Raw genomic sequence first — 16,108 nt, 5'->3', positions numbered from 1 at the left:
GTTGGTGGCATGGAGGGAGGGGTAGTCTTGAAGGGGAGGGAGTAGCCCCTCCGGACTATCTGCAAAACCCACCTGTCCGACGTGATGTTGTGCCAGTAGGGGAGGTGATGGCAGATCCTGCCGCCCACTGGCAACTGGTGGACCTGAAAGGTCGGACTAGGAAGGTATGGAGGCTGCTGCAGGGGAGCTTTGATGGATTGGCTCACCTGCTGGCCCCCAGACCCATGACGCTAGGTCCTACGTCCCCGGCCACGCAGAGGCTAGGTAGCTTGCGTAGCCCTGTCGCTCTGGGTGGAACATGGTGGGGCACCTCTTACGTAGCCATAAGAGGCAAAAGGCAGACTGCATGGGGCGAGAAGTTGCTGCGAGGCCCAAGGATCTGGCCGAAGCCCTAGACCCCTTGTAATGCCCAAGCATGTTGTCTGCCTTGTTACCAAACAGGCGACGGCCATCAAAGGGCATGTCCAAAAGGGTAGATTGGAAATCCCCAGGGAAGCCAGATGTTCTCAGACAGGCGTAGCGCCTCAGGGCTACTGAAGTGGAAACCATTCTACCCAGCGAGTAGGCGGTATCCAGCCCACTCCGGATGGTGAACTTTGCTGCGTCTCGACCCTCTGCAACTGCAAGGGGGAGCAAGGCCCGGGCCTCCTGGGGGCACTGCAGCAGCACTTGTGCAACCTTATCCCACAACGTGTGTGTGTGTAACGGCCCAACAGACATGCGGTGTTCACCGACCGCAGTCCTAAGCTGGCGGAAGAAAACAGGCCATTTAAGAAAAGTCTTTGCATATTTCATCAGATTTAAATCCGAGAGGAAAAGAGATTAAGCAGATTTAATAGAGCACTTAAATGGTCAAAGATATAAGTAGCACAGGTGCAAGCGACTTTAACTGGAAGAGTGTTTTTTCTAGGACTTAAAGTAATTACATGAAGTTGGAGAGTAGCATGTAGAGAGGACAAGCAGGTTGGAATTACATCGAAAATATATCTTTGCAGAAAATTAGGTGACTACATTGCATAGTCACTCTATACCTCTCTCCCCTTCCTGGGGCCACATCAGTTCCTCGGGTGGCAAAACACTAGATGCATTGAAAAAGTCAAAGTAGGGAGACATAATAGAAATGGAGTTATGTAAATATAGAATGGTAATGTTCAAACTAAAGTCAAATGTTGGTGGAAAAAGAGCAGAATGTATGGCCTGGACATCTTCCCATCTTCCCAGATCTAAAATTCTGTACTCCTAAACAGCATTACCTCAGATTAACTTTTAACAAGCCACCCTGTAATAAAGTGTTGTCCTCAGTGGTGAGCTGTAGTGCTATGTTGTAACTTAACATGTCCATCTTCTAGGCAATTTGATGAGAATATTGAATCTTTATGTGGTAATTCAAAGACTTTCTGTGGATTCATTGGATGCTTTTGGTTTGCTATCTCTAAATCTTCCCACAAGATAATATGGTGGAACATACTGGATTTACGTTTATTTTTATTCCAGTCAATTATTTTTGAATCACAAAGCAAGACAGGAGATTTTCCTAGGATTCTTTCCTCAGCCATGCTCAGTTGGCACTGTATTTTCATGGACACTCAACCACATACAGTGACTCTACCTCATGATGTTATTAGTAACAAAGACATTTAGTACAAAAGTGTTTTTAAAATACAATAATGCGCTAAAATCTGGAAAACACCAGACAGAGATGCAATTTTTTGAGTAAAGAATCCACTACAGTAACCTCCGAACTCCGAAAATATTGTCTCTGAGATTTGCAATTGCTTGACGATAAAGGACAATTTGCATGTGATCTTATTTTCCTCTGCTCCATTTCAGAATCCAGTTGCCACCGTTGTGGAGGTTGGGAGCAAGCCAAAAAGTAAATGGAGACCAGTGGCGCTGGACACAGTGGTATGTCTGAAAAATATTTATTGTGAGCAGAATGGTGATATTTAGTTGATGTTTACAGAAACACGTGAGGCATTGGGAATCTCTCCCCCTGATATTTGCAGTACCCTACCTTTTGTCCCAAAGAGATGCTTTTTATAGGGTGTCTGATTTTTTTTTCTTCTTTTCAACACATTTTATTGATGTGTTTGTAAGGATTCCAATGCGGTCCATAGTTTGAATAAACAAGTTAAACAAATAGATTTTAAAAATAAGATACAACTCTCCTGCAACCCCCTCCCCCCCGACACCATAAAGCAATTCTAATGCTAGAGTGTGATATATTTTATAAATTAGCCTTTTCTTTTTTTATAAAACAATTTTTATTGAACATTTTGTCTTTCAATGACCGTTCGGTTCACATGGTATGCAGACATACATCCAGCATTGCGTAGACATTCATTCTCACGTTTTCTACGTACAGACCTATCAGTTCTATCCCATGCGCCCAGGTAATTCCCCAGATTGGACTCACTAAAGAACCCTCAGAAGGGTGTGTTCATTCATTAGTGTCAGACTCGGACTCTTCTGATGGGGGGTGCTCGCATATGTTGCCCCGATAGGTGTTCCAACCTCCCCAGACCTTCCCCCACTTTTTAGGACACCCTCGGTGGGTATACACTGACTTCTCCGTCATCATCGCCATGTCCATATCTTTGCACCATTGATTGAGAGTAGGGCTAAGCCTGGATCCCCAGCGTTGTGCAATGTTTCGCTTTGCCACTGTCATGCCTAAAGTTACCCAGTCCTGAGCAACCCTGTTCAAATCTGTGGGTTCCCAGATTTTGAGGAGACAGCATCACGGGTCTGGTAGTATTGTGACATGTGTGACCTGGGAGAGTGTGCGCATCACCACCATCCAGTAGTGTACAATTTTCGGGCAGAGCCAGATAGTATGGTAGAATGTGCCTGTTTCTCCACATTGTCTGAGACAGAGCGGCGTATCTGAGCGATGTATTTTATATAAGAGTGTCCCAGTGTAATATGTGCGGTGTAAAATTTGTAACTGCACTAATCTAAGTCGTGATGGAATTGCAGCCTCCCTGGGGGACGCAAGTGCCTCCCGCCAGTCAGCCTCATCAATGTCTCCCAACTCTAGCTCCCACGTGGCCTTCAGTGTTTCTGTGGGATCCGAGCGATTATTCACTATTTTGCGGTAAGTCAACGAAATTGCCTTTTTCGTGGAGATGGTCAGTTAAAAGCCTATCCTCTAGCGGGGAGGATTCTTCAGGCCGCGCAGCCGCTGGCAGGAGGGACTGGAGTGCATGCCTGATCTGCATGTATCGAAATAGTCCTGTCTGCGCTAAGCCGTATGTGTCCTGCAGATGGGCAAAGGTAACCACCCCCCCTTCTGCCTCAAGTCCCCAACTTTCGATATTCCTATTAAATCCCAGCTATGAAAGCCCTTGGTATTACCCAGCATCCCAAGTCTATGTGTATCCCATAACTGCATTGCCACCCCTTCCCAGCCCAACGTTTGTTGCGCCTCAAACCATATGCGTAGCGTGTGCGACGTTGGACCTGTAAGATTGCATCTTTTCTTTTTGTTGTAGAGTGCCCCCATGATCCCAGACGGGGCTAGAAGGTGTTTATCCATCCGAAATGCTGGATCCGCTTGGGGGACATGAAGCCACTGGTTGATAGCCACCAGCTGGGAGGCCCAATAGTATACTCTGATGTCCGGGAGAGCAATCCCGCCATCATACCAGCTTCTGGTGAGCTTGTGCGTTGCTATACGGGGTGCTTTTCCATCCCACAGCAATGTCGTCACTTACGCATTTATTGCTGCAAAGTATGAAGAGGGGACAGGGAACGGTGTGTTCTGCAACGCGTATAGAAACCTGGGAACCGCCATCATTTTAAAGAGGGCAGCTCGTCCCAGTAGCGTTAATGGTAGTGTACGCCAATACTTGACGTCTTTTTTTAATCTCACCAGGGGCTGTGTCAAGTTTTTTTCGGTAAACTGTGCATGGTCATGTGTTACGAATATCCCAAGGTACTTAAACCCATCTGTGACTACCTGAAGTGCGCTCCCACGCGGAAGCCGCGGTGAGGAGCCATGCAAGTCATAGATAAGCTACTTGTCCCAGTTGATGGTGTATCCTGATACACGTCCATAAGCCGCGCAGATGTCCAAGAGGCAGTTGATGGATCGTGCTGGGGACGCTAAATATAATAATATATCATCCGCGTATAGCGAAATACGGTCCTCCCAGTCACCGGTCCACCGCAGCCCTCGTATCGTCAGGTCCTGCCTGATCCAAGCCGCCAGAGGTTCAAGTACAATTGCAAATAGGAGTGGCGATAGCGGACAACCTTGTCTCGTCCCTCTGCCCAGTGGGAATTCAGCCGATAAATGGCCGTTTACTACTACCTGCACCATTGGTTGTGTATACAATAGCTGAATCCATGCGCAGAATTTTGGCCCGAATCCCGTATGTTTAAGAACAGCAAACAGGAAGGGCCACTCCACCAAGTCAAACGCCATTCGCGCTTCCAGCAAGAGTATGGCTGCATCTTCTGCTATTGTCGATCTACGCTCCATCATGCCATGCAGTCTTCTGAGATTAAGCGCTGTGTTGCGGTGGGGCATATATCCGGATTGATCCGGATGTATCACCGCTGATAAGTGTGGTTGCAGCCTAAGCGCTAGTGTCTTGGCAAGTATTTTTGCCTCTGTATTGAGGAGGGAAATCAGTCTGTAAGATGTACATTCTGCCGCTGGCTTGCCAGGTTTATGTATTGTAACGATAGTGGCAAGACGCTGGTCTCTCGGTAGGATCCTTTTGCCTAAGCTCTCCACATACATGGCCAAGAGGTGTGGCACGAGTTGGGGAGCTGCATGTTTATAGAATTCGATCGGAATCCCATTGAGTCCTAATGCCTTCCCCGTGTGTAGCGCTCTGATTGCTTGCGTAAGTTCGTCCGGTGTGATGTCCTCATCTAGGGCTGTTCTGCGCCTACGGTGGGCATGTGTATGGTGTGTAGAAACTCGAGCTTCTCATCCACCGTTGCAGCGGCAACTGGTGTGTAAACCATCCTGTAATGTTGTGCAAGTGCTTCAGTGATTTGCTGCGGTGCAGTAACTAGGCCTTTGTCAGTTATTCTGACCTGAGTTATCCAATTATTCGCCCTTTCCTTCTTTCCCAACCATGCCAATAGACCGCCTGTTTTATCTCCCTGCTCATAAATCATATGTTGTGTTTTGGTCAACCTACTAGAGGCCTCTTCACTCGCCCTATACTCCTGCAGCGTCAGGTGTAGTCTGTGCGTCGTCTCGTCGGTAGTGTCCGCTGCCTGGGCCGCCTCTGCTAATGAGACCTCCAATTCTAGCCCGTCAAGGTGTTTTTGGCCTTCCCTCCTCTGTCCCACAGTTAAGGAAATGGCATGCCGACGGAGTACAGTCTTATATGCCTCCATTAGGGTTGTTGGAGAGGAAACTGAGTGTTTATTTTCTTCGAAATAGCATTTTGTCGCCTTAATGAGGCCATTACTTATTTTTCGATTTGTAAGATACACTGGGCGTATTGGAAACAACCTTTGGTTTTGTGGGGCAAATGGTGCATATGCAACAAGGACTGGGCAGTGGTCCGATATACCTCTAGGCAAATGCCTGATCTCTGACATGCCTAGTATTCCTGTGGCTAAAGTGAAAATGTAGTGGAGCCTGAATAGGCTATGTTGTATCCCCGAATGAAATGTGTATTGCCTTTCCTCCGGGTATCTAGTCCTCCACACATCTAGCAGTCCAAGCTCTTCTACAAATTCTTGCAGCCTATGGGTGGGTCCGCCGGGATCTCTAGGGGGATGCCGGTCTATAAATGCATTCATGGTGGCATTAAAGTCATCACCGATAATTAATTCTCCATATGGAAGTGCGAGTAAGAATTTCCCAAGGTCTGAAAAGGCGGACTGATGTAGTGTCGGAGATATGTATACTGATACGATATTGTATAGCCTACCATCCCATTGGCATGTGATTGCCACAAATCTACCCTGATCGTCTTTGTTTGACCCAGTTACTATCAAAGGGAAACGCTTGTTTATGAGGATCCCCACCCCTCTGGAACCAGAGGTAAAATCAGAGTGGATTACCATTCGAAATCCCCAACGGTCCAGGGCCTTAGCAGTCGTTCCCTGCAGGTGCGACTCCTGGAGGAGAGCCACCGCCGGATGTTTTCGTCTAAGGTATTGTAGCACTAGCCAACGTTTAATTTTGTCCCCTAACCCATTCACATTCCATGAAATCACTGTCAGTGGGGGGCCAAGCCGCTGGGTGGTCTGTATCTGCGGGACAGTGTCCTCATCGTCTTGTCTTGTGTCTGTCATATTTATCTCTATTGGTCAGTCTGCCCTGCGCTGCTCTAAATTTGTCTACCATGTAGTATCCTATATTGATCCTTGCTGTAACATCACGAAATAAGACTTCAACCTTAACGAAAAACCCCAAAGTTAACTGATCCCAGCCCTCCACCCCCCTCCCTGCCTAGCGGATTTAAAACTACCCGCCACCCCAACTCAGCAGAGTGCTTTAGTCCCATAACTGTGTACTTGCGTAAGGGGGGGAGAGTCGCTCTGTGACCCCCACGCACCCCCGAGAATGTCCTCGTAGTCTATGATGCGCAATCTGCACCTTGCTTCTGTCCCATCTGAGGTATAGTATTCAGGCACCGCTTCTCAGAATCCATTGTAGTCTTTGTCTATAACCTACAAGTTCGTAGACCCTTCCGCCGTCTGGTATCCGGGTCCGTAGATCCTTAGTGAGATCCTGGCGTGATGCAGAGGTAAACCCTGATGCGACAACATAGCTTGGATCACATCTCATGGCCTTTAGATACTTCACCCCGAATGCAACTCAGCGTCACTTCCGGTCTCTGCACCAGCGTTTGTCCCTGCCGATCCCTCCATCACCACGGGCAGGGCAGTTTGCGAAGGTTGTCTTCGGCTTGCCCCCTGTCTGTTGCTTCCTTTGGCCGGGTGCCAACCCTCCAGCCAGTCCTGTGCCTCCTCCGGCGATGCAAAAAACCAGCTTCTGCCTTCTGCTTCGACTCTCCGCTTTGCCGGAAAGAGCATTACATATTTGAGTTCTCTATTGCGGAGCTCTTGTTCGACATCTGTAAAATAGCGCCATTGTTTAGTGACTGCAGCTGTGTAGTCCGGATAGAGGGACACCTCGCTGTTGTCAATCCGTAGGGGTGGTGCAACCCGGGCCGCCTGCAGGAACGCGTCTCGGTCTCTGAAGTTGAATAGTCGCGTAAGAATAGGTCGCGGGGGGCTCCCGGTTTTGGTCGTCCACCCGGGACTCGATGGGCACTTTCCACCGAAAAGAATTTGGAGAGTCCACGAGGTTGTAGTTGTGTTTGAATCAGCTCTTCCACGAAGAGATCAAGTGCTGGCCCTTTGACGCTTTCCGGCACACCTATCAGGCGGACGTTATTGCGCCGCGACCGCCCTTCTTGGTCGTCCAGTTTCTCCGCCATCTGCTTGGTTGTAAGTTCTAGTTGGCATACCTGCCGCTGCATGGTTGCTGTGTCCGTTGAGAGGGCTGCCGTGGTGGTTTCGACCTCTGCCATTCTCTTGCTCATTTTGGAAATGTCCGCTCTAAGCAGCGTTATTTCGCAAGATATAGTGCCAATGGAGGTTTGCATTTGCTGAAGCATGGTCATCACATCATGTAGGGTGATCTCTTTAAGGTGTCCTGGCTGTTGGCTGTTTGTAGCGCTCAGTGTCGTGCCGGAGCGCCTCCTGCTGTTCTTTAGCGATAGCATACTTGTCTATTCGGTTGCTATGCACCGATCTCTGTCCTCTGCCGCTCATGGCGCTCCGAGGTGCAGGAGGGTGGATCCCTCTCAGGTGGCTTGAAGAAGACCGCGTATGTCACCCACCGTCCGCGCTTGACCAACCTTGGGGGTAAGTATCTGTCGCTCTCCGTTAGTGACGTCTAGCTGCGCTTCTGATCACCTGTAAATTGCGCCGCGTTTGTGGCTTAGTGTGTCCCGGCTTTTTGCCTGCTGGGGAGCAGCCTGCAAGGGTTAGAGAAAGGGTCTTTAGTTTTCAGCAGACTAGCACTGTAAATTTATTCCATGCAGCATCCAAGTGTCTCTGTGGCTGTATCTGCAATTGCTGTCTGGCAAGCTAGTGGTCCCCCACCACCGGCGATCGTCTTATATGGCCATTAATCGTTGTTTCTCTGCTCCCTGAGGCAATTTCGCACCATCGGGCCCTCCACGCCGCGCCTCTGCCTTATTACAGTTCTGTGGCGTCACCGCCAATGCAGGGCCACAGCCGCCCGCAGCGTTGAGTGTATTGCGGCAGATGCGATCCCCCGCATGCCGCCGTCTTCAGTTACCAGTGGGCCGCCGACATCTGCCTCCCTCCGCCATGCGTCGCCGTACGCCGCTTTGTGCCCGTTATAATAGGTCTTGCCGGAGCTCTCCCTCAATCCTCTTGTCCCTCGGCTCTCGCCCCGGACCTGCAGCGACTTGGGCCCCCAATGCTGCCTCACCTCCGTGCTGATTGGTGGTCCAGGCGGATGCGGTCCCGTTGCTCCTGGGTTTCGCGTCCGCACTTCGTCCCCGGCCGATGCTCGATCTGCCGGTCGCACCCTTTCAGTGGGCGGCTGTTACTGGCACGTCAGGTCCCGGCTTCACTGCAGGGTCTAGGCCTCAGCGCCGCCCCTCAGTCTTCGGCGGCTTCCCTAACGCGTTTTTCCTCAAAACTTCGGTAGCTGCCGCCGGAGATGTAGCGGTGCCCCCGCCGTCTATCCTCGATGGTGCAGATTGCGGATTAATGTCAGGAGCCCTCTAAGGCTGCGGCCATTTTTGTTGGTCGCAAGCCACGCCCCTCAGGGTGCCTGTTTTTACTAAATTTGTGGCCATATTATCTGCTGAATCAACTACGCACCAGATGACCAAGGACTTCGTTTGAAGGTCTTCCAAGTAATCGGATTCAGCAGTGGCTTTGGGTATAGGGACATGCTTGAGCGCAGTTCCAGGAGTTTAGTCTTAACTTTCCTCTCCCATGTTATGCTCGCTGGTGAAGGGTATGCGGTTTCCACCTTCATTTAAACATCTAATCATAGAAATTAAGTGTTCTGAGTGATATTTGAAAAAGTAAGTAATATATTTTTCTGTATTACCACACTTGAACAGGAGCTGGAAAAACTGGCCTCCCGCAAACTGAAGATCAGTGCTAAGGAGACAATGAAGATTGCTGAGAAGTTGTATACACAAGGGTAACTATTTTTGTAATCCAAAAAAAGAAAAGATTGTGAATTAAACCTCTTGCATTGCTTTTTGAGTGTTGCCTCAAACCATTAACTGTTAACCTAAAAGATGAAGAGCCTGAACTTCACAATATATCTCACTAATGGAAGTCTTTATTAATCAGATTTATCAACTATTAATAACTAAATATGCACAGTGCCACCACAAATCTTAAATTGACTGTGCTATAGAAAGCCACATACATGTTCTAAACAGTAGCCACAACTTTAGTGCAAAAAATACAGTGGGAGAATGAGAATGAACATGGCTCTTCTGAGATTCAAATGAGACCAGCAAATTCCATGTAAATCCCAAGGACCAATATTAAGTCCCTATATTACACATTGGAGCCCAGTAAAATCTTCTGATCAGAGATCTTGTCCGCTCTATCTTAGTTGTTGAGGGCAAGAAAGAACACACACCAATCATTTGATTGTCTTTGACAGAGCACTATTGCTCACAAGTAGTGATTCTTGTGCCAGTGACCATTTATCAATAATATAATTTTTATGCATATAATAAAAGTCACACAGTCAGTGGTCTGCTAATGGCACAAGGTCAGGACCATGTTCTTTGTGACACTATGTACAGATTAGCAAATAGTATAGAACTTGTCCATGCTTGTTTTCAAACATACACAGGTAAATTCAGCACTGAACAGGCTCTTGTTTTTCCACGCTGTGCTTACCTCTGTAGGTGCAGCCCTTCCAATTTTAGGGATGCTCTTCTCTTTGATTAATTGAGGACATTTCTTAATGCATTTTCCCCAGTCTTCCTCGCTGTCTGAATTTTAAGATATCCAGCAACTCTGGGCAAATTTTGAAAGCTCTGTTTTGGTTACACCTATTATGGCTCACAGGACTCCTGTTCCTCTGGATGAGCGACCTAGTTGCCTCAACAGGTCCAGGATCATCTGGTTCTCTCAAGGCAGGGTTTTCTCACTACTCCCTAACATTGTTGTCCCTGAAATTCTGGTGCCTGAAAGTTTACCTTACATGGATTTGGAATTTAAGACAGGAGGGAAAACGTTCTAAACCCCAATTGTAGGGCAAACTTGCGCCATCCGTCTCAATTAACATGCTGAGAATATATGCCTCAGCTAGGCTAATATAGGAGGTTTATTATCAAGCCTAGATCAAACATGTATAACATATAAAAGGAAGATCTCAAGCCATTCCTTATGAACTTATTCAGCTGAAGAGATTTTACCAAGCATAGTGGTCTTGATATTTCTAAATATTTACACCTGGAAAGGTCAAAGCCCTTCATAATCTTTGAATATCTGTTTGTGTCATATGGTGCCTAGCATCGGGCAACAGAGCGTTTACATTTATGATCACCTGGTTGCATTTACAAGTGTTGGGACCTTAGGAGTGCAGTTCCTCTGAGATTTTATGCAATTTTCTAGGCATCCCAAGATATGTTTATATTGCAAACATTTGTTGGTTATCATTGTGGACTACTCTACATGCTTTTTGCAAGGATGATTCTCCGATAGATGTGGCCTAACTGGGAATATGCTCTCTTTTTGCACCAGTTGTTTTAATCTCTGGAATCAGTTTCCATTTGGAAGCAGAGAAAGACCAGTACTTTCGTTTTGATTCCAGTACTCTTAGTCCTTGCTGTGCCTCATTTGACACCCACAGAGAAACAACCTAAATCAGCATATGGTGTGAGATGGTATTTCATGTCTGATAAAGCATGTAGAAACCTGGTGTGATGGTTGATCATAAACTTCTAAAGAACTGATGTTCTTGCACAGGGGTCCCGAAGATTGGTGCACTACAGTTCCTAAAGGACAACGTTTTGGGTGTTTTTATTTATTTATTTTTGCTAAGAATTTTTTCAAGTGCAGCCAGCAGTATGGCAATTTCAAGCCATTCGTGAAGGAGGGAGAGCTAGAATTATGAGTATGAGAATCACTGTAAAGGTGATCTTTCCTTTATATTTAAGTTTGGACCCCATTTTAAATGTGTCATTTACTGTCCTGTCTAAAACCAGGCATATTCATGCATCACAAGTAGCCTTTGGTGACTGATAGGTGCAGTGACATTGTTTTTTAATAAATCTCTCCCACAGCATCACTGTTTCATCTTTTCCTATAAGGTATGATATTTTACTGTTTATGGTCATTTTGATCTCTCCACTGTCTTGTCACCCAATCTGGTTTTTTTTGTTTGAGCTGGTCAATCAGTGTTTTAACCCGCAGAATATTTTGTTTGTGGATGTCATTTAGTCATTGTTCCCTGTCTGGCACTCTTATGACTAGCGCCTGCGCTGTTATCTCAGTTTCCATGAGTTTAACTTACCTAGCTACTGTTTGTTAACATTATTCTTTACTTAAGTCTAAAGGCTTATTTGAGCTCTTTCATTGTTGTTTTTAGGCTCACTATTCTTGTTCCATCTGATTCTTTCTCTTGATCTTTCCCTCTTCTAACTTGGTAGTCGTATGCTATTTGCACCACAGTTTTTAGTTAAGATGTCATTTTTGTTGGCATTTGCATTCCCTTTATCTGTCTTTGGCATGGGATATAGAGTTGTGTGAATCTCATACCACTCTTAGGAGGTGTGGTAGTCCTGTCCTGGACTCATTTATTACTGCCTTGTACCTTGCTGGGCCTTGGTTTGTTTATTATTTCAGTGATGGCATAATACACTGGCTGTTCGTGTTCTGAGTAGTACTCTGTCCAGTATTGGCCCCATAAACAGTTTATGTAGATTGTGCATATGTTTAATCAGCGGCACCCTTTTCATCTGCCTGACATCTCTTTGTCCCCATTAGAAATGTGTTTTCGTTTTTGGTCACTCCCTGCATCTCTTCTACACCTCCTCCCCAATTACACTTCCCCCTCTGGGTCTTCACTGTGGTAATATCTACCAATCTTATTGTTCATCTCAAAAGCCCTACCATGCTGAGGGTACCACTGTTGTAGGAGCTTAGGTTGAAGCTGGCTGTCACTATGGTAGGGCTCAATGGCTGTGAGGTATTGCAGAACTGCTGGTGTCACTGTCCGGACAGTATCCAGGAGGAGCACATACTTTCGCTGAGCCTGTCTTTAGGTGTAATCAATGAGTGCATGGGCAGAGACGGTTGTAATTTGAGATTGTCAGTAACTTCTCCTGGTCCTGAAGTACACCCATGGTAAGTTCTTCTTCAGTTCAACAAAGCACCTGTTCCCTGATCGTTCTTTTTCCTGTGTGAAAAGGCTGTGGCTCCTACACCTAATGAAAACGCTCACATTTTAGTTGCTTCCACAGCTTGGAGGAAGTTAATTGTTGTCTCCCCTCACAGGAGACCCAGAGGGGGAAAACCTTTTCCTTTTGCTGCTAGCTGATGGAGCCACATGTTCACCTATCAACCAGTCTAGTCACCATGAAGGCATACTCTTGGTTCGCTTCTCTGTAGTATATATATGTTTTTTTCCAGATAGCATAGAGCGCTGTTTTCATGTCTCCATACAGTCTGTGTGAGCAGGTTGGGTAAACGGTTCTTCTTCCCTCTTTGGTTTCCACAAAACCTTCCAGGAACCCCCTAAATCCCCAAAATGTAAGGACACAAAACTAAGTGTGATCAGATCCACATTTATAGAACCCAAGAATTTCCAGTGGGAATCTCGGGGAATCTCGGGGGAATACAGACAAATGTGCAGAGCTTCGTTGGCTCACATCTTGCTGCGTGGAGATGGATTTTGAGTGTTGTTTCTCCAGGTTTGTCACTTTGATTTGAAGGATACCCCGTTTGTTCTATTTTTGGAAAGTTCTCTGTAATAAGGGATATTCATTGGATATTGGTATGCTTTTTCTTTTTTCATCCTTTCCTTTATTAATGTTGTTACCCAATATTTCCTGTCTTCTAATGATCTGTCTGTCGGTATTGCTCTTCTCCATAGGTGTGAGATGTAGGCCTGGGTGGAGTTCCGCATAGCGGAACTCCGCGAAGTGACATAAAAAACTCGGTGTAGTTCCACGAGTGCAGTGCAAACTGCCGTTCGCTGTGATCTTCCTGCCGCTCAATTAGAAATTCTACCCGAGCGGCAGCTCGCGCTAGCTAACTTACAGTTGGCGAGCGGGGAAAAAACTCCGCTGCACCACGCGGAATGGAGTTTTCTGCACTCCTCGAGCTCTGTGAAAACTCCGCGAACGGAGCAGAGTTCACCGCCCAGGCCTAGTGAGAAGTTGTGTGGAGGTTTCCTTAGATTATGTGTAGGGTATCTGAATAATTGGCAACAGCAGTCAGGAGAAGAAACCCATTTGGTGTTCATAAAAGGGTTTGGGGTCCATTTACTATAAATATTTAATAAACATTCTTTTAGGAAGAGTCATCTGAAATCCCTTTTCTATTTTGGTAAATAACCGGACTGTTGTCAAAGTAAGCAATACATTAAGAAATATTGCGTTTGTGTTGATTGTGGCATTGTTATTCCCCTGTCCCCTTTCTTCCTAACTGACTGGGAACTTTACTACACAGTGTTATGACCAGCTGAAAAGCAAGGTTCCACACCAGCTTTAGAGAAAGGAGGGACATTCTGAACTGGGATGAGTTCCATAGTTTGTAGGCAACAATACAGCACTTGCATCGTAGGGATTTAGTCAAGCCTCTGATGGCCCAGTACAGGCGTTGTAAACATCAAGATGGTGATTTTGGTAGTAGAGCAGAGAACTCAGAATTACAAGGCTCAAACATCCTACGATGTAAAGCACCATAGTGTTGCTGTTTGTAGCATCTTGTTGGCAGATAGCAATCTTGTTATCTTTGTATTTCTTTTAAGGTTCATCAGCTACCCTCGAACAGAAACCAACATTTTCCCTCAGGACCTAAATTTGACTCCCTTGGTACAGCAGCAGACCCCAAATCCCCAGTGGGGGGCATTTGCTCAGGGGATTCTTGACAGAGGTGGGCCAACCCCGCGAAACGGTAGCAAGTCTGATCAGGCCCACCCCCCAATCCACCCTACCAAGTACACCGACAATCTGCAGGTAGGTGTATGGAGCACAGACCAGTGCATGACATACGTGTTTGTTACGCTGATGTGATTTCTGCCACCAGTCATTTGGTGCCGCACCAGTGTATCCTATTGATGGAGAGTGGGAAGAATGTGTTTTAAGTACAGTTTTAAGTGCAATCACAATCATGATTTTGTGCTGCCTTTCACCGCTTTGCTATCCCTCATTTACTTTGTTTCATTCCTTACCCAGTTTCCCCTTGCTGTCAAATGCTCTCCCTTGTCTACATACACCTTGCAATCCTTAAAATGTTATGATCACTGTACTTAGTTCAAAACAACTAGAACAACTCGTGTTTCTTCTTTGTCTGCTCACTAGAGAATTGTTTTGAAATAAAAGTGCAAATTGGCTAAATTGTGAAGTATTAAATAGACCATGAATAGTGCAGTTAAATCCATTGAGCTGTTAATCACCTACACACTAGCAATTCAACAAATTCATCTCGAGTAAACACCCACTAATTTGAATTTGTATGAAATACTTAATATAGTACTTTCACCACAAGATACACCCGATGATTTATCCAAAGAGCCTTTTGGAAACAATTGTGGCTGCTAATTGAATGCAAGGACATAAGTAGCTGATTCCACAGCTGGGGTGCTTGGACAGAAAAAGGTTAGTTTTTGAGCTGATCTCTCCAGAAAAGGGGGTGATTAGCCGACACAAAGTTTCAGAAGAAATAGGCGAGTTGGGATGTAATGATGTTGTTTGGATAGATAGTCATTTGTTTTCTGGTTTAGAAATGCTTCTTGCATGAGACTAAGGATCTTGAATTCAATAGGGAGGGCCACAGGCTGCCAGTGAAGGCTACACCAGGCAGCTTAGACATGTTCAAGCTTTTACAAATTGAAGATCAGACTCCATTTTGAGAGTTTTCTGACATTTCCGAATGGTCTATGCAGGCTCAAATGTCCAGTCCAGCCCGAACAACATGCTAGACACCCACTCAAGCTCAAAGTTTAGGGGGTTAAAATTGCAGAATATTCTTCGAAACCTCACCTGTAAGAAATGGGCAGAGACTACAGAATACACACTGTCCCTCAAGTGCAAATCATTGTCCATAATCAAACTAGGCTTTTTTACCTGGGATACTGCATTAGGGAGAAGTCCCTTCCTAGTTAGGCCAGAACGCGAAAGACCAGGGAATGCCATCTCTGTTTTACTCGCATAGTCAGTTTAGACTTCTGAAAGGCTGAGTGTTGCTGAAATGCAAGTAGAATTCTGAACTAGTCACACGTTTGGGTACCTAACTACTGAATGACGGCAGCAGGCCTCTCAAGTGATTGACTCTGCCAGAACCTTCCTATCTTTAAATGCCTGGCGATTGGAAATTCCCCCCTGTGGCACAAAGGGAGATGAATGCTGAGGTGACATATGAAGAGTTGAGATCTGGTTTCCAGGCCAGGCATTGGTGTGTCTGTGTAATGACGGGTCTGGTTCAGAACAACTGAAGACAGTAACTTGGAAATATGTTGCGTGTGATAAGTCATTGAAAAGAACAATTCATGGCCTATCTGGCTCTTCTGAACTTGGGTCAGAGCAGCTGCTTGCACTCACTGAACGGACTGGGGAATTTACAGACAAATATTGACATTGCTGAGCAGGACACCTGCTGAAAGTTTTAGTCATTTACTGTCTTCCAACACAAAATGCAGAAGTTAACTAATGTAAATTGTGCAGATAATCTTGTGTCTTCGGTCTTCAGACCGCTCTGGCACTTCCAAGAGTTGCTGTGATGTGTGCTTGTGTATCTGTAGTGCACTAATACATAGTTCTGATTCTATTGATATTCTCACATGTACCGTCAGCACGCATAATTAAAAAAAGAAATAGACGTGAGAAATCCAATACAGGTCCGTGACAAATGGAGCTTGTTCTTTCCAGGAGGTCAGCAGAGA

At 46.0% G+C, this 16,108-nt stretch overlaps 1 protein-coding gene across 1 annotated transcript in view; it reads left to right on the top strand.

Annotated features, from left to right (window-relative positions):
- The window catches only part of TOP3A (DNA topoisomerase III alpha), a 262,802-nt gene that overhangs the window by 175,834 nt on the left and 70,860 nt on the right, over positions 1 to 16,108 (top strand). Inside the window, exons 9-11 of the mRNA XM_085628981.1 lie at positions 1,831 to 1,905; positions 9,093 to 9,175; positions 13,976 to 14,183. Coding sequence (XP_085485107.1) covers positions 1,831 to 1,905; positions 9,093 to 9,175; positions 13,976 to 14,183 — 366 coding nt within the window. The remainder of the gene's footprint in view (positions 1 to 1,830; positions 1,906 to 9,092; positions 9,176 to 13,975; positions 14,184 to 16,108) is intronic.

The sequence above is a fragment of the Triturus cristatus genome, chromosome 10, assembly GCF_964204655.1.
Source record: "Triturus cristatus chromosome 10, aTriCri1.1, whole genome shotgun sequence".
Classification (NCBI taxonomy): Eukaryota; Metazoa; Chordata; class Amphibia; order Caudata; family Salamandridae; genus Triturus; species Triturus cristatus.
Note: the sequence above shows the minus strand (reverse complement) of the source record. Positions and strands in the feature narration are given on the sequence as shown.